The sequence below is a fragment of the Clinocottus analis genome, unplaced genomic scaffold (assembly GCF_023055335.1).
Source record: "Clinocottus analis isolate CAN_PGR_092001 unplaced genomic scaffold, fCliAna1.0.p SCAF_19, whole genome shotgun sequence".
Classification (NCBI taxonomy): Eukaryota; Metazoa; Chordata; class Actinopteri; order Perciformes; family Cottidae; genus Clinocottus; species Clinocottus analis.
Genome location: NW_027175920.1, coordinates 1,116,505 through 1,140,754, shown reverse-complemented (window position 1 = coordinate 1,140,754; position 24,250 = coordinate 1,116,505). Strand labels below are relative to the sequence as shown.

General features: G+C 45.7%; 1 protein-coding gene across 1 annotated transcript; it reads left to right on the top strand.

The window, feature by feature from the left end:
- The first annotated feature begins 1,493 nt into the window (after positions 1 to 1,493).
- meox1 (mesenchyme homeobox 1) lies at positions 1,494 to 10,031 on the top strand. The gene is made up of 3 exons (XM_068582698.1): positions 1,494 to 2,546; positions 6,642 to 6,814; positions 9,900 to 10,031. The coding sequence occupies exons 1-3, from the start codon at positions 2,051 to 2,053 to the stop codon at positions 10,020 to 10,022; spliced, it is 792 nt and encodes a 263-aa protein (XP_068438799.1). The 5' UTR covers positions 1,494 to 2,050; the 3' UTR covers positions 10,023 to 10,031.
- The last annotated feature ends 14,219 nt before the right edge of the window (positions 10,032 to 24,250 follow it).

Sequence of the window (24,250 nt, the reverse complement as noted above, 5' to 3'; positions counted from 1 at the left end):
CATGATTGTGGGTCAGCTCAATGCATTATGTACAAAAGAGTTATTTTAGCTAACGTTGATTTTGTGGCAGCTCAATGCATTATGTACAAAAGAGAGTCACTTTAGCTAACGTTGCGCTAACGTTGATTTTGTGGCAGCTCATTGCATTATGTACAAAAGAGAGTCACTTTAGCTAACGTTGCGCTAACGTTGATTTTGTGGCAGCTCAATGCATTACGTACAAAAGAGTCATTTTAGCTAACGTTGAGCTAACGTTGAGCTCCATGATTTTGTGGCAGTAGAATGCATTATGTACAAAAGAAAGTGATTTTAGCTAACGTTGAGCCCTTAAAATGGTCACCATCCGGTCTGAGGTGCACTCTTTATCTGCGTTGTTCCTCCCTCTTTCTTTTCTCACAGCCTTTTATCTCTGAATATTTCCTTGTCCCGCCTGTCTGGGAGGTCAGGAGCAAAGTGAGGACACACGAGGAGGAGGAAGGCGAACCTCAGCGCACAAATATGAGCAGCATGAACAGAAACTGCATTTCTGTAAAGTGTGGTTCAGTGGGTTTACTGGGTAACGGATACGCTGAAATTGAGTCTACGTTTTGGTTTAGCCCAGAAAGGTTTTAATGGTATTAGAGACATTACTTCATGGGGAAGTGGCTTCTGCGCAGATTAAAAATCAGTGATCAGAAAAATCGCATCGGCGTCGGCCCAAAATGCGGTGGTGAGTCCACATGCGATCGCCGTCGCGCGCAATTGCTCCCCGCTGCATAATACCTCAGACGTTCGGAGCTGCACACAGAGACCACGCAGGAAGGAGAAGAAAGAGAAAAAAAGCAGCAAAGTGTTTGCGAAGAAGAAAATATTAGCTTGTGTTTCTTGAAATGTGGCTCTGAAATTTCATATTGTGTTTCGCTAAAGTGAGAAAACCTCAGGGAGGTGTGGGAGCCTGCATCAAATCCAGTCCCTCTATCACCTCCCAGTGAAAGAAAGTACAGCCAGGTGGATTTGGGTGTGTAGCATTATTGTGCACACACACACACACACACACACACACACACACACACACACACACACAAAGAGAGAAAGTCATAAAAACAAGAAAGGAAAAAAAAATACTTTTCAGATTGGAGAGGACAGGCGGGGATCAGGGGTGCAGAGGGAAAAGGTGAGGGTTAACTTTCCTCCAAAGGGTGCCAAAAAAAGGAATTAAATTGGGTGTCAGAAAGCGCTAAGGAGCTGAAATAAGTCGGGGTCCCCAGCTCTCGCGTGGGTGGGTGCTCGCGTTATATTTTACAGACAATGTCCCTTTAAAAAAAACGAAGAAAAAAAAAAAAAAAAAAGGGCCCCGCGTCTGGAAAGCCCATTAGATGTGCGTATAAAATTCCCCCCACCGTGATTAATAGTTGATGAGGCCTGGGTTGGTCGGAGGGTACTACCAACATGTGGCCGGCGGGGCTCCTCCTCCGCGATCTCGCGTTACACTCCATAAACTTGCCACTCTTTCCCACCTATATGTTTGAAAAGGAGGAGGGCTCTGCTTGTCAAGAATGCCTTAGAAGAGTTGTGAAAACAGCCAGCCCGAGGAGGGGAGGCGTGCAGTTGCGGATGCGGCTCTCCCGTCGAGCCACAAGCCAGTCGAGGGGGTAGCGAAAGGGTGGTGTGTGCGAGAGCAAGACAGCGAGAGGGGGGGAAAAGTGTGTGAGAGTGTGTCAGGACCCGGAGGCTCCAGAAGACGTCACACACACACTGACACACACACACACACAGTCGGAGAGAGAGCTGTCACAGGAAGGCGTCTATCCTCGCGCGACTTCCAGGACTGTGGAAGAGTCAACAGATTCTGACAGAAGTGTTTCCCGAAGGTGGACGCAGCGAGACGATGATGTGCGCTTAGTCGGCTGAAGTGGACGTTTTCTCAAGACCCGACTTACAGATTTACAGTCCTCACTTTAGAGGGGTGTGTGAGTGTGTGTGTGTGTGTGTGAGGGGGGTTTCCGACTCCTCTGCAAGCTAAAGACTCGTAATAAGACGTTGATTGAGAGCGTGTGATTCTCACGTCGTCATGGATCAGCCGGCCAGCAGCTGCATGCGGAGCGCCCACCCGAGCAGCCCCATCTGGGGCTGCATGAGGAACCCTCACTCGGGGGCCAATCTGCAGTCGCCCTACCAGCAGGCCCCTTTCTCCCTCCACCAGAAGCCCGACTTCCTGGCCTACACGGACTTCTCCGGCTCCTGCCTGGTGCCCAGCGCGCCGCACGGCGCCTACCCGCGCGACGACAGACAGTACCAGGAGAGCCAGCAGGGGGTTTACCCGAGGGCCGACTGGCAGTTCAACCCTTGCGAGACGCGGGCCAGGGCGCCCGAGGCCTGCCCGGCCGCCGCCGCCGCCGCCGTCGTCGCACCTGCAGGCGGCGGCGGAGGCGGAGGGCCCGAGCTGGACAGTGTAGCTGGAGACAGGCTCCCGGGGGCCTGCCTGGAGGGAGAGTACTCGCCACAGAGCGCGGCGTCGGCCGACTCCGACAAGAAGAGCTCCAATAAGAGGAAGAGAGATGTCACAGGTGAGTCGGCGGCGACGGATCGGGGAGTCGGCTGCGTTTTTGGGGGGGTTTCGCAGTCGGGAAAGAGGAGCGTCCTACGACTAACAAGGAGGGCTTAGAGAAAGGAAAACAGTGCAGTAATGAAATGCACATGTGGGAGTATTAAAAAAAATGACATTCCTCTTTTATCTGCCACATTCTGGTGGAAATATATCAAGAAAAAGATGAGGAGGGAAACAGCGGCGGAGAATAAAGATGAGAAAAGTAGTGTAGCACCGTGATTTATCTTAGACGAACCCCCCCCCGCTGCACACAGGTGTGAAACAAAATGCCACGCCAGGCGCGGCGAATGCGAAGCGCCCTCGAGGTTAAGAATCTCTCCGCTGCCCCCGAATCACAGCTGGCGGCGACGCAAATCCTCCCCTTTCATTTCCTCATCAACTCGGCCTTTAAAAGGCGTCGCTCTCACCAGATCGCTATGTGGAAGGTGAGGAGGTGGCGAGACCTTTTGTGTTCCAGACACACGCGTTGTCGAGCAGGCGGTCGCATCCTCTTATTGTTCAAAAAAGGCAGAGGCGATTAATGTGAATGTTTCATCGCGCTCCTGTATATCCGTTGGAAACACGCCAATGTTCAAATTCAAGATGAAGGTAGAAAATAAAAAGTGATTTCAGGCATCACAGGTGCTTCAGACCGTTTTTAAAATATATTACAGTCGCAAGTCTCAAAACTGGATTCAATTCATACACAATCCTGCTGAATTTATTGAACTTTTTCACCTAGAACTATAAAAAAAAGAAAAAGCGATGAGGTTAAAATACTTTTCAGCTGCTCCACCAAACCCACAGTAAGTCAAAAATAATAAAAAACCACACTTCTTCTGCATGCTATTTCCATTTTTACCTCCCACAAACAACCTTACATCTGCCCATAGTTGTGTTGTACGCATTGAAATAGTGTCATTGTGTGCTTTTGGATTACAGCGCAATTTATCCCCCCCTCTCCTATTTCACACTTTGCTAATAGGAAGCAAAAAGTAATCGATATCCACGACGAACTAATTCCCGGGAGGTTTCGCTCGTGACACATTTAACGACGAGCGCGACGGACTAAAACAAACGTGCGCATTTAAACTGAATCTGAGGGCGTAAAAGTTTTAATGTGCGGCGTTGCTACCTGGCAGAGTGAAAGATAAACCCGCCGCCAACACATCTGGAACCTTCACTTTTCATCTGTAAGAAAAAACCCTCTTAAACCCGACTTCCCTCACAGAGAGGATGGTTTATGGCCATTTGCACTTCTGCACCTAATCAGTCAAAACATAAATTCAGCCGTAAATATGGCAAATTGGTACCCTGGATGCATTCCTCTAGTAAAACTTTAATTTCAACGGGGTTTTTTTTCCGGCTCTCGTGGGCCACTCGGTGTTTGAAATCTTGATTTTTTTTTTTTTTTTTTTAAGCGAGTCCGCTCGCCAAAAAGTTACGCTTCAAGATATTGTCATCGGACGCATCTGATTCGAGAGAACGCGGATAATTATTTGGGAGAAGAAGAAAAAAAAACGACATGACCGATGTCTGCAACGGCCTAATTGAAGGGGATGGAGGGGGAGTACAGACACACACACACACACACACACACACACACACACACACACACACACACCCTCATACCACCCACCACCCCCTCTCTTTCTTACCTTATTGTAACCTCCACTCACTACACTGAAAACATGCCAGACCACGTCTGGTAAAATCACTTTGCCTGCGAGCCCACTTTTTACATTCTTATCCATTGACATTTTCCTGTCGTTAAGCCGTAACACAATCTCCCACTGAGTGCATGCAACATGTCTGACCGCTGCATCGGCTCTGGCTTCCAGAAGAAAAAAAACCTTCATTCAGTCTTGCATTGACTGGCTGGTGGACGAGCACATATATTTATTTATATATATAAATATATATGTATTAGGAAAATGCCCAGAAGGCGTTCACATTACAGAGCCGTGTGTGTGTGTCTGTGTGCATTTATATAGATATGGAAAAAGTTTTTCCAAAACTTAAAACTCCAGCTGGTATCTGGTATCGACTTCAGTCCCAAAGTTTGACTCATGATTATTTTTTAAGACATGATATGGAACAGGAGCGTTGGCATAAACACTCTGCGAGCAGCCAATAATATTATTATTATTATCAGCATTTTTTGAAAAAAAAAGTCCAGTTTCATTATAAAAAACAATAACATGTCAACTGTGTCGATACTTAACATTTATGAACACATGAAATGATTGATAACACACTAATGAATATAGTACAATTCAGATTATTTGGCTTGAGACATATTTAAATGTGTATTAATGTGTACTAATGCATATACAAAGCTGCATTATTACACATATGAGCAAATCATAACAGTGTTATAAAGCATGTTTGTATATATTCTCACGTGGGTTTAAAACTGTGTATATAAATGTGACAGAAGACAGTTCATCATATATAATGCATCTATTCACATTATTAAGCACGTTAAAATGTCAATATAGCTCCTTACAAATGTGTTATAAACATTTTTTTATTGACTTCAACTTAAAATCAGGAGGTTTTAATAAAGTTTTACCACTAAAACATGTTGCCTCGCCCTTTTTAAAACCCACAAATTATGTGAATTATTTAACACAACCACGAGCAGCTTTGATGAGGAAGACGAACTACTTTAGCGCCGCGTCCCACCATCAGGAAAAAAAAAACACACACAAAAAAGGCACCAAATGCTGTTTGTGTTTGGGACCCCGCTGGGCGCAGAAGCCTTCTCCCTGCAAGTTTACGGTCTCTGGCTGTGCAGGATATTTATTGGGGGCCCGTTCACTGGGAACCAGTTTGTGGCCCCGCCAGGTGTTTGTTTGGGCGGCTAACGAAAAAACCTGCTTCACGCCGCTGCAGAGCAGAGCTAACGCGGCCGGGCAGCGGCGGCGGCGCTGCCACGGCGCTTTAACAACAATAAGAAAGCTTTTTTCTTTTCTTTTTTTGGCATGACACACTGGTATTCCAGCACACACACACACACATGTCCCAGTCTGCCCAGTCCCATCTGGCGCAGGTACAGAAATCCCTTTCCACGTCAAGACTTCTCACTTCAGACAAATTAGAACCATTTTCTAGAGATTACATCAGCGACCAGCGCACAATTATTACCACAAAAAAACTATTTCCCCCCTTTTTTTAATACACAAGAGACGTTTTACTGGGAGTTTAAGTGAACCAGCGTTCATTTTATATTCATCCCGGCAAATGAGGTTTAACGTTTTAACGTTTCCGAGGGAAATATGAAGGCGGGGATCTATAAATCTCCGCAATAAACTGACTTTTTGTCTTCTAGGAGCTCTGATAATCAGTGAAACCGATGTCAGCGTAGTTGAAACCAGGTTTTACTGGTGGCCCCCTCGCAGCTGACGGCCACCTTCATAGAGATATCTTCTGTCCTGATGTATTTGCTGTCATGTTGAGATGAGTTAATGTGAATCTGCTCCAGGGGGAAATCTCCCCTCACACACACACACACACTCACACACACTCGTAGCAGTCCGACCTGGACACATCCGCACCTTTGTTCTTTTGTTGGAGGCTTTAACGATGTTCCGCTGCATTCCTCCCCTAACTCGGTCCCTCTGTGGCCGGTCTGGTGGGCCCGGCCCCGAGCCGGAGAAGCTCTCACACACGACCGCGAACCAACGCTCACGCGCTAACAAACAAATTGAGGGCTGCGCATCAAGAGCGTGCACGTGGTCGCAGGCGTGCAGGTGAACGGCACTCGTATAAGCGCTGGTCACGGTGGTCTCTTTTTTTTTTTTTTTTAAAGTGCTGGTTTTTGGTGTTTACTATATGAGGGGCCTCCCAGTAAAGAGGCTTTGGAGTCGCCGTTTGTTGGTCGGAAAGGTCCTTCAGGGCGATTTAATAGTCAACGAGAGGCAGCTCGCAAATCGGACTTCATAGTCTTTCCATATTTAAAGCGAATGCGACGGGAAAAGTACAACAAAGCCTCGAGGTGGAGTAGGAAGTAGGAAGTAGGAAGTAACCGAACGCGCGCCTTTTTAAAGTTTCCTCTCCGGTTCCCCTCCAGATATCCAGGAGTCCAGTTTTAAGGTGGACTCCACCTGCAAGGCCCGGAAAGAGCGCACGGCGTTCACCAAGGAGCAGCTGAGGGAGCTGGAGGCCGAGTTCACCCACCACAACTACCTGACCCGGCTGCGCCGCTACGAGATCGCCGTCAACCTGGACCTCACGGAGAGACAGGTACGCCCATACGAACGGTCCATATTCACACTGTTAGCACTTCTTAATGCAATATGTTTTGTTTTATTGGTTTTTTTCTGAGTCAAATGGGACTCATTTAGATGAGAAACTAATATTTTTGTGTATGAAATAATCCTTCGAAATAACCCCCAAAATAATGTAGAAAATATAGCAGAAAGATGTGTGTTCAGAATACTGAAATATATGGAAATACATTTGAAATATAAGGAAATACATTTGTTTCTATAAGTAAATATATGACCAATGACCTTTTTTTAATTCATTTATTTATTTTATATATTTTTAAATAAAAGTATGACAGTAGAAATAGATTGCTACTGTCATACTTTTATTTAAAAATATATAAAATAAATAAATTAAATAAATAAATAAATAAAATAAGTAAAATATATTAAATAAATAAAATATATAAAACATATCAAATATATAAAATAAGTAAAATAAATAAAATATATATAATAAGTAAAATAAATGTATAAAACATATGAAATAAAATAGATAAAACATTGAATATATAAAATAAATGAGGTTACCATCACTTGAAAGTGGGCGGTGCCCACAGTGTTCTCAGTAACTCTCCCTCCACTGTCTAATATTAATGCACATCGATGCATTTAGATTAGAATGAACCGTTTTTTCCAGCGTGTGTTTTCTTGCTGCGGTCGCAGCAGGATGACATGCAGCTGTAATGAGCGGGCGGCAGCTCCAGACTCGATGAAATCGGGCGAACATGTGTCGCTGCTGCTGCCGCTGCCGGATGAAACCTCAGTCTGTCTGTCAGGCCCGATGGCCCGGCTCCTCCTAATGAGGCCGCGGTGCCACAGTGACCACACATACTGCCGTCTGCTCCCTCAATCTATTTCCCAGACTCCCAGAAAAAGAAAAAAACACACACACACACACATATATATATATATATATATATATATATATATATATATATATATATACACTTCTGTATGGACGCACACACCCGCACACAGCCGGGTTCCATCTTTACTCCGAGGTCCCGCTGCAACTCGTCGTCTTTTTCCAGCTCATCCTACACGCTTTTGGCGCGTTCGTCGGACTTCCGGTCGGCCGCGACGTGGAGAGAAAACGCCGTTGGCGATCCGTTGGAGATGTGCAGAGTTCTCCTCAAACTTCCTCAACCTGAGCTCGTCTTTCCTCGAGCCGCTGGAGTCATTTAAGACTTCAAATTCAGTCACGACTCTCAAGGAAATGTCATTTATTTCATGAACCACGTCGAAGAGCTCGGAGTTCAGGCTTCCGACGGGATGCAACTGGTTTTAATGGGTTGTATCAGCTTGAAATCTATGGATATATGAATCCAATGTGCCATAAAGCTGCTGCTCAAACACTCTTACAATCACCTGAGCTGTCGCTCTGGGTCACATGTTCCTTCCTCGTGGTGAACATTGGACCTCTTACAATTTAAATGTATGGCTGAAAATACTCACTCAAGGGCCAAATTATGATAAAAGTCTCCAAGAGGAAGGAATAGAGTGTGTTAGGGCCATTGGAAGGTGTTTTTTGGTCTTTTCGTTGGATTTGTTGACAATTAAAACCCCATAAAACAACCAGAGACACTCATATCACTTCATCCTTTACACCAAACGTGGCTCAAGTTTGGCACAAGCCGCCGATAATTTTTCACATCGTTTATAGAAATCTTGAGCGAACGCTCTCGATCACAGACTTCGACCCTCGCTTGTTTTTCCTGCCGTATATTCCCCCTCCACCCTTCCACCATTGCAGGAAGCGTGTGTCTTTGCGCTGCTATTCTTGGCCGGACGGTCGAGGCATGATATCATGCACATTTCGTCGACACAGATGAGCGGCGTCCGCGCCGTAAACTCACATCCTGCGTAGGCCGACATCCTGATAGTTGACTCTTTCTGACCCCGCTGTCCACTGCGACGTTCTCTCTCTCTTTCTCTCTCTCTCTCTCTCTCTCTCTCTCTCTCCCCGTCTGCATTTCGCTGAGATTCTCCGAGCCGGAACGGAGAACCTCCGTGTACCGACAACTCGCGCTCCCCGCGGGGCCAAACGCGAAAATGTTGCCAGCTAACGTTCTGCGCTGGGAGATTTGTGGCCGGATTATTTGTCTATTTTTTCCGCTGATCGCGGTGTAAGTTTTTTGCAAAAAAAGAATTGCAACACAGAAAGAATAAAAAAACCTCAGTGATCCTGTTACACGCTGAGATGTGGTGGAATAATTCTGTGTCAGTGTTATCTAGATTAGATTATTTATTGGTCCCTCAGTGGGGAAATTACAGGATTACAGCAGCATTGCTCACGAGTAAATAAAGATATCAAGTAATATAAATAATCAGTGGAACAGTAATGAAACAAAATTAAAAATTACACAGTGAGAAGAATATTAAATTTACAGATGGAATAAAAATTAAAATGTGTATAAAAGTACTTCGACGTAATGGATATCGCCCAAATTATGTATTGCATTTCATGATACTTCTGTATTTAAATACTTCATCAAATTATATCTTAGTCTAGTGTACTTATATACCTTTACTTTTGTCTTTTGAATTGCTCTCGTATAGTTTCTACTTTTACTTCTGTTCTCATTTTAGTTTTGTATTCCTCTCGTTATTCATTGTTTACTTCCTCTACTTAACCCCCTACTTGTGTTTATGTGTTGGAACAACTGAATTTCCCCTCTGGGGACAAATAAAGCCTTTTATTATCCTACAATATCTTATAAAATGTCAGAAAATCGCGAGAAAAAAATAGGGTTTTCCCTCAAAATTACTTGTTTTATCGAAACAGTCCAAAACCCCAAGATGTTCTTTTTAACAGGTGGATTTTTACTTTAAAAATAAATCATGAAAAGTAGATAATAAATATAGTTGCAGATACATTTTCTGTGGATCCACTAACGCATCGATTGATAACATTGATCTTAAACACCAGGAGGCAAATGTACCTCCTCGTTTGACCCGTGCACGCCGATGACATCATGACCTTTAACCCCCGGTTCTTCATCAAAAAGTCCAGAACGCACTTTAAACTCCAGCGTTTTTCCTTCTTTTCTGTGCAACAGGTGAAAGTCTGGTTCCAGAACCGGAGGATGAAGTGGAAGCGAGTGAAGGGAGGACAGTCGTCTTCGCCCAACGACCTGGAAAATGACGACATAGACTCGGCGGCTTCGCCCAGCTCTGAATGAACACACACACACACACACACACACACAAATAAAATGGACGACACAGAGAGACTCGGGGGTCAACTGCTCGAAATCAACGAGCATCTTCTTTGCTGTTTTGTAAATAGTTGATTTTTTTTTGTCCACAATGAACTGCATTTCCATAAATCCTCCGCTCGAGAGTCCCCGTGTCCTTTTGCATCGACTGTGTTTTAAATATTAGAGGTGATACTTACGGTCATTGTAGATCAGTGACGACAGTCCAGAGGGCGGCTTTTAAAGGCCGGCGATGACATATCAGACCCTGGTTGTGGTCGTGTTTGTGTTTGAGAAGCGTCTCCTTCGGTTCCAGTCTTGTAATCTCGGCCTCTTGACGCTTGACTACAACCACCTGGGAAAACTCAGACTGCACCAGTGCTGCCAAGCCATAAGTGCCTCCGAAATCAAATGACTTGTGCTTCATTTTGTCAGTTTATTTTCCCTAGAATATAGTTTTTTTTGTCTTCTTCTCTGTCATGCATTTTTTTTAATACTTTTATACACGTTGGATGTTATTGATAAAAACACAGATGTTGCCTCTGTTTCTGCAAAGAGAATAAATCATCTGCTGCAAAATGATGGGAAACATATCTTGATGATTTCTTATGCAATCAATCGGACAGAAAGGTGCACGACTTGGAGATCTTTAGGAAACGGCGTCAAAACATACAGAAAATGACACGATGACGAACATTAAAGCTGCACTCGTCAATGTATTTAAGCGAACGATGGATCAGATGACTGAGTGTCACGTCCAAGAGGTCGTTCGTAGTGTTTTACCGTCTTTAAGCTCGTTGTTTCGGTCATCGCGCTCGTCTTTAGCTGAAGCTGTTTCCAGTGAAAGACCTCAGATTGATTCACTGTACGCCTCCAAACTTTATTCAGCTGGAGAACATACGTAGCCGAAGAGACGGCTACTTCCTCAGGAGTTACTGAAGACCAAAACACAAGTAAAAGGGGGGTTGAATTATGACCAAGACTCTAAATTAATGATAATGTTGGAATTGTGAACAATGTTTTCACTATCAACTTTAAGCTCAGGCTCTTATGTTCACAGCTTGTTTTCCGCTGCCGCTAGACGGCAAAAAAAATAAATCCATGCAGTGCTTCAAGCCGGCTTGCAGGCTCGTCATTTTTTTTTTGTTATTGGCAAAAATTCACGGTGATTTCAGCAGATGTGCCGCACGCAACGTGCTTCAGAGGTCCGTAAACCTTTTTATACGGACCCCGACGCCGTAAAGCGACCGCCTGCGATCGAGTCGGTCGCTCTGTGGCGACCCCGGGTTCCAAGGTCCAGAGAGAGCCGTGCAGAAGACGAGGACGCCGTGGCTCCACCGCTGCGGGGGTTTGCTAACGGAAAACACATCCGACGAGCATCCGATGGCCCCAGCATGATGGAGCCAAACTCCTCCTCCACGCTGCTTTTCCAGCTGGATAAAACAATTACAGATACAACAATGCACACATTTTCTTTCCTTTTTCACAGCGTTAAATATGCTGTTCCGTTATGAATAACCTATTGTGACCTTTCAGCCTCTCGGGAAAGTGTTCGGTGTTCCTTTAAATAAAAAAATGATGATAATAGTTTCCCACAAAGTTCAGCCCCGGCGGGACGACCGTGTCTTTGACACGTGTGCTGGTGTATAACGAAAGATATAAAAGTGACCAAAAAAAAGGATCTTTTTTTATCGTACTGATGTAAAAGTCACGAGTCACAGCAGCGCACTTCTATTTCATACTTTGCTTTTGACTTTGTTTTCCTCGTGGGATGTATGTGGGTCATCAAAATGTCACCTTTTCACCCCAATGTGTGTTTGAAGTAGCTGAAAAAGCCCCCCCCGCCCTCCTCTCCTCATACCATATCAGACATTGGCATGAACACGGTGTGAACTACGTCGTCCCAGGTCACTCGCTTCAGTGAAGTCTTCCTGTCTGGGGGATTAGGCCGCGCCCCTCGATGTGTAATGTGGGTGTTCGAGTGCGAGCCGACGATGCCGTGATTATCTTCGTTAGTATCTCGCGTGGAGGTCGGGTGTCCCACGAGGTCAGATGGGAATCAGCCCTCATCAACGCCCCCCGACTCGATCCCCCGTCTGCAGCGCCGTGATCCTCAAGAATGTTTTCACAACGGCAAGTGGTCTCCTGCAGACCCGCTCAGATCTCTGGGATTGGTCTGAAGTGACCTGACAAGCACTGACAGAGCTGTAAGTAGTGTGTCTGTGTGTGTGTGTGTGTGTATGTGTGTGTAGGAACGTTCCCTTTTTGCGCACCATCGCTGTCGTTCCAGTCCGCTCACAAAGGGCCGTTAACCTGACGAGGTGGAGTCAGGCTCCAAAAAATATTTTTTTTTTGGCGATTTTCAACGGAAGCATCTGGATGAGGCCAATTTGATCTCAACCTGAGTGGAACCGAGACAAACCCACGCATGGGAGGCCCCCAGGACCAGAAGAAGAAGAAGAAGAAGAAGAAGAAGAAGAAGAAGTGGAGAAGAAGAAGGAAAAAAAAAACTCGCTGGCTGACCACTTGCGTATGATGGAAAAGGGAAATAATAGGTGGGTATGGGTGAAAAGACGGCTTCTCAAGTACAGGATGTTGTTGTAGCAGGTAGCCAGTCATCCAATTTCCTGCTTCCCAAAGAAAACAAGAGCTGGAGCGTACGAGTCCCCAGACTTACAATGGCGAGCCTATGCTCAGACTCCGGCCAACCAAACAAAAGCCTTCAGAGGTTACTGCCCTTTTTTTTTCTGCTGGTCTGCAGGGACTTGGCGGTGAGGGCGGGGATGGTTGTTCCACACACACACACACACACACACGGAGTCGGGGGGTCAAGTGTTACTGTACGTCTGACCTCCGGGCCCCTGCTGCAGCTGCTGGGGGTGGAACGACTCCAAGCCGACGCTGCGCCCGCCCCCTTCAGCCTCTATTAGGGTCTATTATTGTATTAGCGGTAATAGTAGTCAAAATAAACCATGTCCAACTGTAATGATAGTATTAATATCAGCAGTGTAAACTAATGAAGCTGGAATGTTGTTCTTCCATCGTAGAGTTTCCCTTTTTGAGGCGCCGGGGTGGCCAAATTTATGGCTTACGTTTAATTGGGCGGTGTTGTGATTGCGGGATGTTCGACGAAGCCAAAGCACCCAAGAGAACGCAGCTTTTTCCTTTCGCTTTTTCTTTTTTTTTTTTGTACCCCACCGATAGCCGTGAACACTTGGTTCTATTTTTGTTGATTTGGAGGTAACGCGTTGCCAGCGATGTCTCCGGAGCTGCAGGAAACATTCTTGAAATAACTCCTTTTCTTCTTCTCTGTGGGCAAAGAGCAAGAAGAAAACATTTGGCCCGGCGACTCCTCTTTCAGCACTCGACGGGAATATTCTCTAAAACAAGCTTTCGGCACTCAAGAACGTATCGCCACTAAAAAAAAAAAAGCACGAATTATCGGAGAATTTGGCCAAAAGCTTCGATTTAATGCGAGCGGTCGTCACCGGCGCTAAAGAAAAAGTTTTGTTTTTTCGTGTGTTTTTTACATGAGCAGCTGCGCTCCAGCGTTTCCATTTTTAAAAAAACATTTCCAGTTGTGACTCACTCATCTGGATGAAACAGTATTAATTAAAAATGTGGTATTCCTTCAGTTAACCTCAGAGCATTCAAACATGTTGTAGTTGACACCGCTGCCCATATTCAGGAAATGATTCATTTCACCAAACATGTTGCCAAAAGCATCATTAGCAACCAAAAAAAAAAGGTTCAGTGAGTTTTATTTGAACGTTGTTTTTTTAACATTGGTTATAGTCACAGTGACTTCAGAAAACTCAAACAGTTTTTTATGCAATTGTTTGTGTTTTACTACTTAAAAAACAACAAAAAAAAGTAATTCTCATATATTTGGGAACTTTGTCCTTGTATAAGAGTGGATAAGTGTATGTGAGTTAGCTCGATATCCATTTATATTTTATAAAACAACACAGGAAGTGAGCATAAAGTGCATATAAGTCCGAAATCTGCAGCAAATGTTAATATTTTTCAACGCACTAAAAGCAAAATCCGGACAAACGAAAGGAAGGAGTTCAGAGGTTCACACTGGAATGAATGGACCAGTTGACTCCCAGTTGACTACCAGTTAGCTACGCATATAGAGCTATGGAAAAAAGGCACAAAAAAAATACAGAGAAGTACATTATTTGGACATGGAACAAGAAAGTGTCGCGGTACAATCAGCTTTACTCAACCCCTTTTTTTTTACGTCTGAAGTACATTTATTTTGAAAAACCCCGAGTGCTCCGCTTTGCCTCCAGCTGCTCTTGGCGGGAAAAGATCTTGATGGATCGCCGGAGGTGTGAAGGTCAGCTCGACAAAGAGGCGACCGTAGAAATGAAAGCTTGGCCCTCTCCGACCGGGGGCCCGTCTGCACGCTGTTATTGTGTCCGGGCGGCTCGCCGGTCACATCAAAGACTCTGGATGTGCAGGAACGCCGCTGCGAAAACGGCAGACAGCGAGAGTTTAAGATAACATCGTAGTGGGATAATATGGTAGAGGGTGTTTGAAAGAGAAAGGGAGGGAGAATGTGGCTTGCAAAAAACTTTTCTTTTTTCTCATAAACTCAACTGACATGACCATGGGAACAGAAAAAAGACTCGAGTCTGTCCCGAACACGTCGGCTGCAAGAGACGAAGCGGTCGCTGGGTTTTGTCAAGTGAAACGGACCCACGAGCATCTCAATGTAACAAGACTGTTCCCATGTGTGCTCGGCCCTCCTCTCTCTGCGATCCTTCATCCAGTTACCGGGTTAACGGACACACACACACACACACACACACACAAACATCCTCTCTTTCTTTTCATCCTTATTGTTATTTTAGGCCACCTGCAAATCCATTTCTCTGTTCAGCCCGCTCTGTGTTGTCTGTTTTCAGCCTCTCGCACATGCGTGGGTGGTGGGGGGGGGATGAGGAAGTATGCGATATCTTCCGCACATCCTCCCAAGACGGCCGTTGTGTTGAGGGAGGCGTACAAGGAGCGCGTGTTTTGCATGTGTGCGAGCTTGCGTGCAGGTCTGCGTACCTTTCGGGTGGGGGGTCGGGGTCGGGGTCGGGGGTGGGGGCGAGCCTGGCGAGTCAGCCCCCGACGGTAGACAGTCAGAGGCAGTCAGAGCTGGACACTCATGCAGCCTCTGCTCATCCTCCTCCCACCCCACAAAGCCTCTCGTCTCCGGTGATTGGTGACTCCTGCAGGAGTTATAAATCTTCAATTTCCATTGCACAATCAGTCAAGACAGGCCAAAGTTGAGGAGCCGCACAACATTAAATTATCGGAGACTTCCTGCAACGGCTCCTTTGGATGTTGCGTCTCAAGCGAAGTGGATACCAGAACCTCAAGTCAGGTCCACGGCTTCCCCCTCCCCCGTCCCGAAGTTAGTACTTCTGACCCACATGCGTCCCCGGGCCTGGTGAGGAGCCAGGAAATCCAGCAGCAGTCGGACCCCGCGAATCATCACACAGAGGACCACTCAATCACGCTGTTTTTTTGCTGAGTAAAGTGAACATAGAGGGGGCCTTGTTCGCCAGAAAAAACGCAGTGCGAGTTCACGCAGCGCGAGCAACCCGGAGGGCGAGGCGTTCACCGTCTGGCTGGAAGACGTGAGCAGAACCAGAGAAAAATATAACGTTGTGCATCCCAGTGCGTCCACATCAACATCTGACACCGCATGACCCCGTCAGGCTTTTAAGAAGTCCTCAAACCCTAAGAAAAATAAGTCATTTGTCAGTGACAGTGCATTCTAAATAGGCTCATAGGAGCTTAACTAAAGGTACTTATATGAGCAATGTTTTTCTGATCTACTACAGTCCTAAAGGAAAACAATATGGTCTAGCTAGCTGCAGCTAACATCTGTACACTCGCTATTATTGGCTGTCTGGAGCATGCATGAGAAAACTGGATGCAGCATTCAAAGATGGCACCCAATAAATTCTGATAAATGTTGCTTACTACAATGTGCAGATGTCTAAGAAGTTATGTGGCTTTGAGGAAGAATCCAGAGCGATTTTTAAAGGGAATAAATGAGGCGCCATCTTGGAATTGGCAGGGCTGGTATTTTCGGACCAAGGGGCGTTGAGAGCATGCACGTTAAGAGACTCATGAGGTCATTTACATGGTCTTCAAGACTTTTTATTGGAATGGATCAAATTCTGATAATATAAGTGGTCACACTGAGGAGCGTTTCACAATCATTGCTTCACAGCTGCTCTTTTCGTTAGGATTTAGGGCCATTGTGTGTCACAAGATGCCGCAATACCAAGAGTGGTCACTATGCCTAGTTGGGCTCGGTTTGGAGGCGAATATAGTGCAAAAGCACTGCAGCTGTGCGAGAAAACTTGCACAAACCAAACAAAGGCGTCATTTATACCCTTTTGAGTGCTTTTGAAGCTTTCTTTAAAATTGTGTTTTTTGTGGTAAATGAGGCCACACAGCGCTAGTCCGCTATAATCCAATGGGATTCTGACTTCCTTCCTTGTCATTTGTATTCAATTCATCAAACGTTACAGCGGTGGTTGTATGCAGACACACCTGGTTGAGATCTGCACTCTACTGGGTGCACTTTTCTAGTTTCACCTGCATTCTGCCAAGAAAAAGCGTTCATCCATCTGAAATGTTCCCCCCTCCCAAAAAAAATCGATAGTGTGCGATGTTTATATGTTAAGGATTCAGATTTCACAGGGCAAAGCAGCTTCCCAGAACTGAGGAGTGGGAGTACATTTTTGTTGAAGTTTCTGAACGTTTCAGACGAGTATCAACGAGACACATAAAGGACCATGGACCTGATGTCTAATGTATTCTAATTTATGGCACAGCATTGCCTCAAAGTCTTCAAAACAGTTGAAAAAAATGTTTCGGATAGAAAAACACATAAATCATACGCATCAGTCTCGCTTTCTCCGTTGAACAGTGGACTTTGTCCTCACAGTAAACCAATCCAACATCTAGAACCTCTAACCCTCTGGTGCCACCAGCGAGACCCCCATCACACAAAAGCTCTTTCAGCCATTGTGACCATGGTCTTCGTTCACCCTCCAATACCTCGAAGGTCTCCTGTCCAAACAGGAGCGCTGGAGGGAGGGAAATGGTCCTGGAGGCGCTGGCATCAGGCGGCGGAGGAATCATCCATCAACACCCGGGGGCTCCCAGCGTGCACCGACATCAAGACTGCTGTCATAAAGGTGTCATGGCTGCCAGACAGCTGAACCTGTAGGACAACAAAGACGCCCCGTATCTCTGGACTGTAGGTCTCCGAACGCGAGTCATGGCCCCTGGGGTCTGGTTGCGTCTGAAGAATGAGGCTACTGTGAGGATAAAATACACATTCAAGACCCAGGTAGGGATTTTCAAGTGTCTGTAGATCACACAATCGCACAAAATCATCACTTTGATCCAGCTGCATTGATAAGAATGCATTTATGTAGAAGGTTTTGTGACTTTCAACTGTTTTTAAGAAATTGTGGAAGTAAGAAAACTTTAAAATGTCCCTCTTCAAGGATCAAATGTCTGAAATGTAAAAGGCTTTCCCATGTAATTACTGTGCATTTTAGTGTTTTTCAGCTCATTGTTTTGGTTTTCTGGCATTCAGGGAGTTGGTGAAGACCAAAAACAGAGCTGAAAGGAAAGTGAATATTAGACTTTGATTTGTTGGGTGGAACGAAGGGCTTCAATGTTTTTTCGCGTCTTTTAGATGAATGAACTGTTTGCTAACACACTCACCAAAACAACTTCATACGGTGACAATACACAGTTGTGTTTTCTGCTTGTTTCACTCCCCGTTCTGGCAAAAAAATAAAAATAACGCAGCTTTAATATTCAGGATATTTGAGGAAATATGGCAATGACTGCGTCAAAGCATCTGCGAGAACGTTAGCTAACTAACGTTAGCTAGCTAACAGCGGAAACGATTGAGCATTTTAATGACGTTATTTGGTTATAGAAATTCTTAATTTTATAAAACAGCATTTAAGAAGAGACATAATGGTCACTAACATTGTGTATTACCAAAGAAATACATTTATAGTTCAATCTAACCGTTTGACAGTTCCTCCACGGCCCACTAGATAGCGCTACGAAGGTTGAGAAACTAACTGCGGCTGAAGTGTTATGCTGTTATTGCAATGATATATGTGATTTTTGTGTCCATATATTACATCAGAAGCAGGACGTGACATCCAAGGAGTCTCAGTGTGAGAGTAGAAGTTTAACACTCACCGGCTGATCAATAAATAACCCGGTTACTGAGCATCAGCCGCACCTTTTACTGCGCCCAATAAATTCCAGGGATTTAGGTTTCCATACAAAGTTTTAGACGCAAGATGGCAGAGATTTTCACGTACAGGTGTCACCATAAAAGAAGACGACAAAGATCCAACAATGAGGAGCCCGGTATGAGGTAATGCCATCAGAAAAAAGGGAAGGGAGGGGTTTGAACAAGGTGTTATTTTGAAGTGTAAAAAGTCATCGCTTCTCCGTTTCCATGTAGAGTAAACAAAGTTTAGTCATGGGAACAATTTTAGAGACCAGATTCACTCGTGGCTGCTGCCGGACTCTTTATAAATGACAGCGCGGTGAAAAATGTAAAATGTAAATAAATGTTTTAACTTGGACTCAAGTAGCGGAAAACATCTGTTACGTTCGCTGACCACATGTTAATGCTAAATTCATTTTCAAATACTGTGAAATTTCCATCTGGTACTCGAAGCAGAAAAAAGAAAAAAAAAAAAAAATCTACCCCCGAAATATTTTCAAATAGTATTTCATCCAGGTCTGCGCATGAATTCAGCAAACGCACAGGCAGCCACACAGCGAGAGTCCGGCTCCGCTTGAAGATATACAGACTTCGCCAGGTTCACTTTAACGAGCTGCGAGCCAAGAGTGTGACTGCGCTTCACCTGTGCCGGCGCACTCGGCCTGGCCCGCTTCCCATAGCCGGCGTCGGACCGTCTCCTCGTCCACCACCGCCGTGCATCCCCACTGCCCATCCCCTTCCAACTCCCATTGGCCCTGCAGGAGTCTGCATCCTGTAGCATGACAACGTGTGTGTCTGTTTGTCTGCCTTCTACCTGCATAGATACACACGGGTGCCTGCATTGCATCCCTGCAGATACACATGTGTGTGTGCGTGTCTGGGGTACGGTGTCAAGGAGCCTGGTGTTTGTTATTCTCCCTGCACTCGCACTGTCTTTCATCAGGCCCCGTCCTGCAGCCCACAGACTCTTGGTATACGGTTTCATAGTCTGGAGCCCCCGTCTGCAGCAGCAGCAGCGGCGGCGGCGGCAGCAGCAGCGGCAGCAGCAGCAGCAGCACGTGGGCGGATGATTTCTAACACATGGGAACCTTGGGAGCCCACGCAATGCTGGAACAATAGAGGACCTGTCAGTGTCGGGGCACTGGAAGAGGACGAGACGGCGGGCGGCGATGATGTCAGAATCATTCACACCCACCCACGCTCCGTCCGCCCCCATCTTGGCTCTCTCGGTCACGAGGATGCAAGCTCACAAGTGCAAGAAAAAAAATGAGTTATTGCATGATAGTTCAGACAAATCTCCCTTAATCTCATTCCTGGCTCCTACTGTGCATGTGTATTAGCATGCAGATGTACAGAAAAAGACCCATGGACCTCTTTTTAAAGTCCCAATTAAAGGAAGGTTCAAGCTCTATTAGAGCTCAGGTCTTATTTTTAGCAGCAGCACGGCTTTATGGATGGCGACTGAAATATTTCCAACAACTATTAGAGGGGTTGGCGCAAAGTTTGGTACGTTCATGGTTCATAGAAAAAGCATCCTCGGGATGCCGTGTCTCTGTATCTAGCCCCTCCATGAGGTTGACATGTATGTTTTTGGGTGAAATGTCTTGACAATAGTCGGATGCTAATGATTATTTTCACTCTGATTTTCTAGATTTATTAGTTGATTGTTTGGTCTATAAAAGTCTATCCGAATTTCTCAAAGCGTATGTCTTTAAATATCTATCGTATAAGTCAAAAACCTAAAGATAATCAGTTTAATATGATATAAAACAGAGAAAAGAATGAAATTTCCATATTTGAGAAGTGCTAATTAGCATTTATTTGCATGTTGACGCGCTAAGCTATTGATCAACGTTCATTGTGTTTCTGACCCCGTCAAACATCTTTACAGCGACTTGTGTCCTCAGATCTCAGCAATTAACTTGAGGACATTGTTATTATCACAAATAAAAGATCAATTTCAAAAGGATGTATAGAAATATGCTTCCATGAAGCCATAACTGTCCCAAACACTCAAATTGGTAACAATTGAAATACAATCGTCGGGGTCTTCCAGGTCTGCCAGCATGATGTGTTTATGTCCGTATACAAACCTACGTGTATGCACTCATGTGTGTGTGTGTGTGTGTGTGTGTGTGTGTGTGTGTGCACCCTGAATGTCCAAAATCCCACTCAAAGCCCAGAGGATTAGTCCTCTCAGAGCAGCCGTTCTCCAGCTGTAGACCTCTCGCACGCCCGGTGGATAGCAATCTGACTTCCTGTGACACCTCCGCCTCCCTGAAAGTGAGAACCAGCACTCCAGCTTTGTGCGGGCTCGTGGATGTTAGCGAGTTGGCAGGGCGTCCACGGGATTACGCCGGTTTTTATGTCGAACGCTATGTCTCTGGCTGGGCAGGATGTGTGTCTGTGCAGCGCTGCAGGCACATGTGTTGTATCTGCAGAACATGAGAAGGCTTTTGTTGGACGGAGAGTAAGACGATAGGCGGTTCCTGTTAAACCCTCTCGTTGCATCTTGCTTCTTTCCCCCACGTCTTAAACCAAAGTACAGACGTCGGGCTTAGTTTCTCTTCCTTTCCCCTGGACGCAGATTGGGCGGAAACGACGAGATCCATCTTGATTGTTGGCCAGTGTTTGAAAAATGAACAGGCAACACAATATGGCAAAGAGAGGCAACGAGGGATTGTGGGCTTGGGTTGCCGACCGCGTGGAGCTTTTTTGGAGTCGGGGGGGGGGGGGAAGAGGGAAAACAGGGCAGTTCCCAGCGGTCGGCTGGAGTCCGGCGAGGCCACAGCGCACGCCGAGCGCCGAGGGCGAGGAAAGACATCCATCAGAGGAGGTCCACGGGAGGAAGAGAAGAAGGGGAGGGGACGCGCAACACTGGGCCAAAGCATAACATGCGTGTGTGTGGCCATTGTTAGCGGGTCAGGGTCACATTGTGTGTGTTGCTGGTCGCCTCCACACCCTCCGGTTTCAGTGGGAGTCAGTGCCTTTGGACTATCCCAAGAGGGGAGCCGGGGCGACCTGTGGGAATGAACTTATATTGCTTTTACATGCTACACACACGCACACACACACACACACACAAAAACGCGGCAACAGAGGATGCACTATTTAACTTGAAAGGAAAAAACATTATTTTTCTCTACGAGCAACAAACTGTGATCATAATCCTCATGCACATGTCTAGTGTTCCCTATATTTGTCTTACTTTTGCTACTTATAACAACAACTAACACTTATAATTTGCCTCATAGTGTGTAGGCTTCTTTGTGTAAATTAATTGGTTCTCTTACCCTACATTTCAATCCATGCATGTACATTTAGGAGTTCCTCCTGGCAGCGTCCTGGGCCCCCTTCAAGTCCCCTCATAGATTTAAACTCAAATATATTGACGGATGTTTTAATCCAGTAGTTTTGCATCCAGTCTTGTCTTCACAATATTATTTAATGTAATTGTTTTACGTTTCATGTTTAAAAGACATATATGTCATGCGTTTTACTTTCTTGTTGGAAAGCTGCGAAGTTTTACTTTTACCACATTAAAACAAAACTATATTTTATTGATTGTAATTATCATCACAGGAACTTTGTCAATCAAAGACAGTGTGTAAGTTAAATAGAAACAACAGTCTCTGACACGTCATGTGACTCTGTTATGTCAGTCGGCGGGCTATCGGAGCCCAAACTAAACAACTATGGGATTACCTCCGTGTTTGTTTGACTGTTTACTCTGGGCCGGGTCGGCCCCCGCCCCGCTGACAGCAACACGAGCCATTAGTGCGGACCATCTGTGGACACGGGTCAGTGTTGACCCACCGCTCTCTAAACACCATTCAGCGGCATCCACTGGGACCAGCAGCAACACACACACACACACACGGCCAGTAAGAAACCACGGGGATTGTGTGTGTGCTGCTCAGACCTGAGCACTCTTTTATCGAGCCGCCATTTGTAATGACATGGCACGTTCTGATATGTGATAGTCTAAGACATTATTCAATGCACAAAACGTAAAAAACACCAGAAATGTTTAAAGCTGCCTTGTATGTACCTTTTGAATTAACTGTAAAAGAAATGCTTATAATACCTTCATATTATTATTTTGTTGACTAAACTGTGCACACCAAATCTTAAGAAATTTAAAAAAAAAAAAAATTAACATGTCTTCCAGTATACAACATAAATCGATTGCCGGCAGCTTTAATAAAGTTGTTGAATGTATTTTTTGCGTTCTTCACAACTACACAACTCCAGCCAGCTCCTAATATACTAACTTCTCTTGTCATTGCATTAACCTTTGACCTCATTATCATCACCTGACCTTTGTGTAAACTAATTGGTTCTGTTTGTCTCCCGATGATGATTCATAACCCTACATTTGAATACCTGCATGTACATTTAGGAGTTCCTCCTGGCGGCATCCTGGGCCCCCTATAATATACCAACCTCTCTTGTCAATGCATTAACCTTTGACCCCGTTATCATCACCTGACCTTTGTGTAAACTAATTCGTTCTCTTCGTCCGCTGATGATGATTCATAACCCTACATTTCAATACATGCATGTACGTTTAGGAGTTCCTCCTGGCAGCATCCTGGGCCCCCTATAATATACTAACTCCCCTTGGCATAACATTAACCTTTGACCTCCATTACCATCACCTGACCTTACACACTCACCTGCTTCCCATTTCCCTAATCAGCCTAGAAGTGTATGTATATATACCGGTCCATCGCCACTTATCCACTGCTGGATTTGAGTAGTTTAAGCTTTGCCTCACTGACTCCATGGTTTTCGACTCTTTTCTGTGGTTCACCCACGCTCGTGAACTTTTATTCTAACCTTGTTCCCGTGTGTCTGGTTCAGGCGTTTCAGTCGTCTTTGAGGCGTCACAGTGAGCGTTCGGACTGAAAGCAGCCCTCGCCGCTGGGCCGCGTTATGGGCAGATTATTTAATGCGCCGGTAATCTGATCCAGGAAGTCCAGTTTTGAGTAATAGATCCAGCGCTCCGGCTCATCAGACTCCAAAACGCCGCGCGGCAGTTTGTCGTACTCTTTAAACCAAAACTCTGGAAAGATTTTACAGCGAAAAACAATTCATCTTCTGGTCGCAGTGATTGCCGGGTAAACTTTTGTCCGTCTGAGTGCGGCTTTAACTACACAATCGCCGCTTTTGAAGAGAAAATCTGTCGCGGCGCTGTAAAATAAGAAATGTATCCGAGGAAGTCTTCAGGATAGCATGTCGATTTTTGTAGCTATGGCTTGGAATTAATCTCTTTAGGCTTCAACACTTCCTACTGTCAGACTGCCCCCTCCTCCCTTCTCCCGATTATTACGGCCATTTAACACCACATCAAGAAGAGCGCCTTAGATAAACCGAATACAACACAATCGCAAGGGGCACCAGCTGGCGTGAAGCCAACTGCCCCGGAGTCCCTTCTCCCTTAATCCCGTCGCGCCGAGGACAGGAACTCTCACGGAGGCTTTGGTCCTAAAAAAAAACTCGGCAAACACCTGGCGAGAGCTGGACGGGGGCCCGAGAGTCCCCGACCTCCCGCCCGCCGGCCGTACGTCATCATCATCACCACCGACCGCGTGGCCTCGCTCTTCGTCGCCGCGTCCTCTTCCATCATCTAGTTTCCGCCGCCTCCCCGACTGGCCGCGGGGTCTGTGCGTTGTTCGTAGACAGGAAAGCTACCCTTACACCGATTACGTTTAAGCTTGAAGAGGGAGGGAGGGAGGGAGAGGGAGGGAAGGGGGAGGGATGGGGGGAGGCTCAGCATCCAAAAGTGTCGGCTGCCTTGGCTGGAAACCAACTCCTGCCAGGCTATCGCCTTTCAGCCCCCCCAGTCCCTGAGTTATTGCAGCGGCGGCTGTCTACAGCAGCGCTGGCCCAGCGTGGTCTGGTCTGGTCCGGCCCGGCGCTG

Coding starts and splice junctions, on each gene's coding strand:
- meox1 (XM_068582698.1), top strand. CDS start 2,051: ATGGATCAGCCGGCCAGCAGCTGCATGCGGAGCGCCCACCCGAGCAGC. Junction 2,547..6,641: donor GAGGAAGAGAGATGTCACAG/GTGAGTCGGCGG, acceptor GTTCCCCTCCAG/ATATCCAGGAGTCCAGTTTT. Junction 6,815..9,899: donor TGGACCTCACGGAGAGACAG/GTACGCCCATAC, acceptor TCTGTGCAACAG/GTGAAAGTCTGGTTCCAGAA.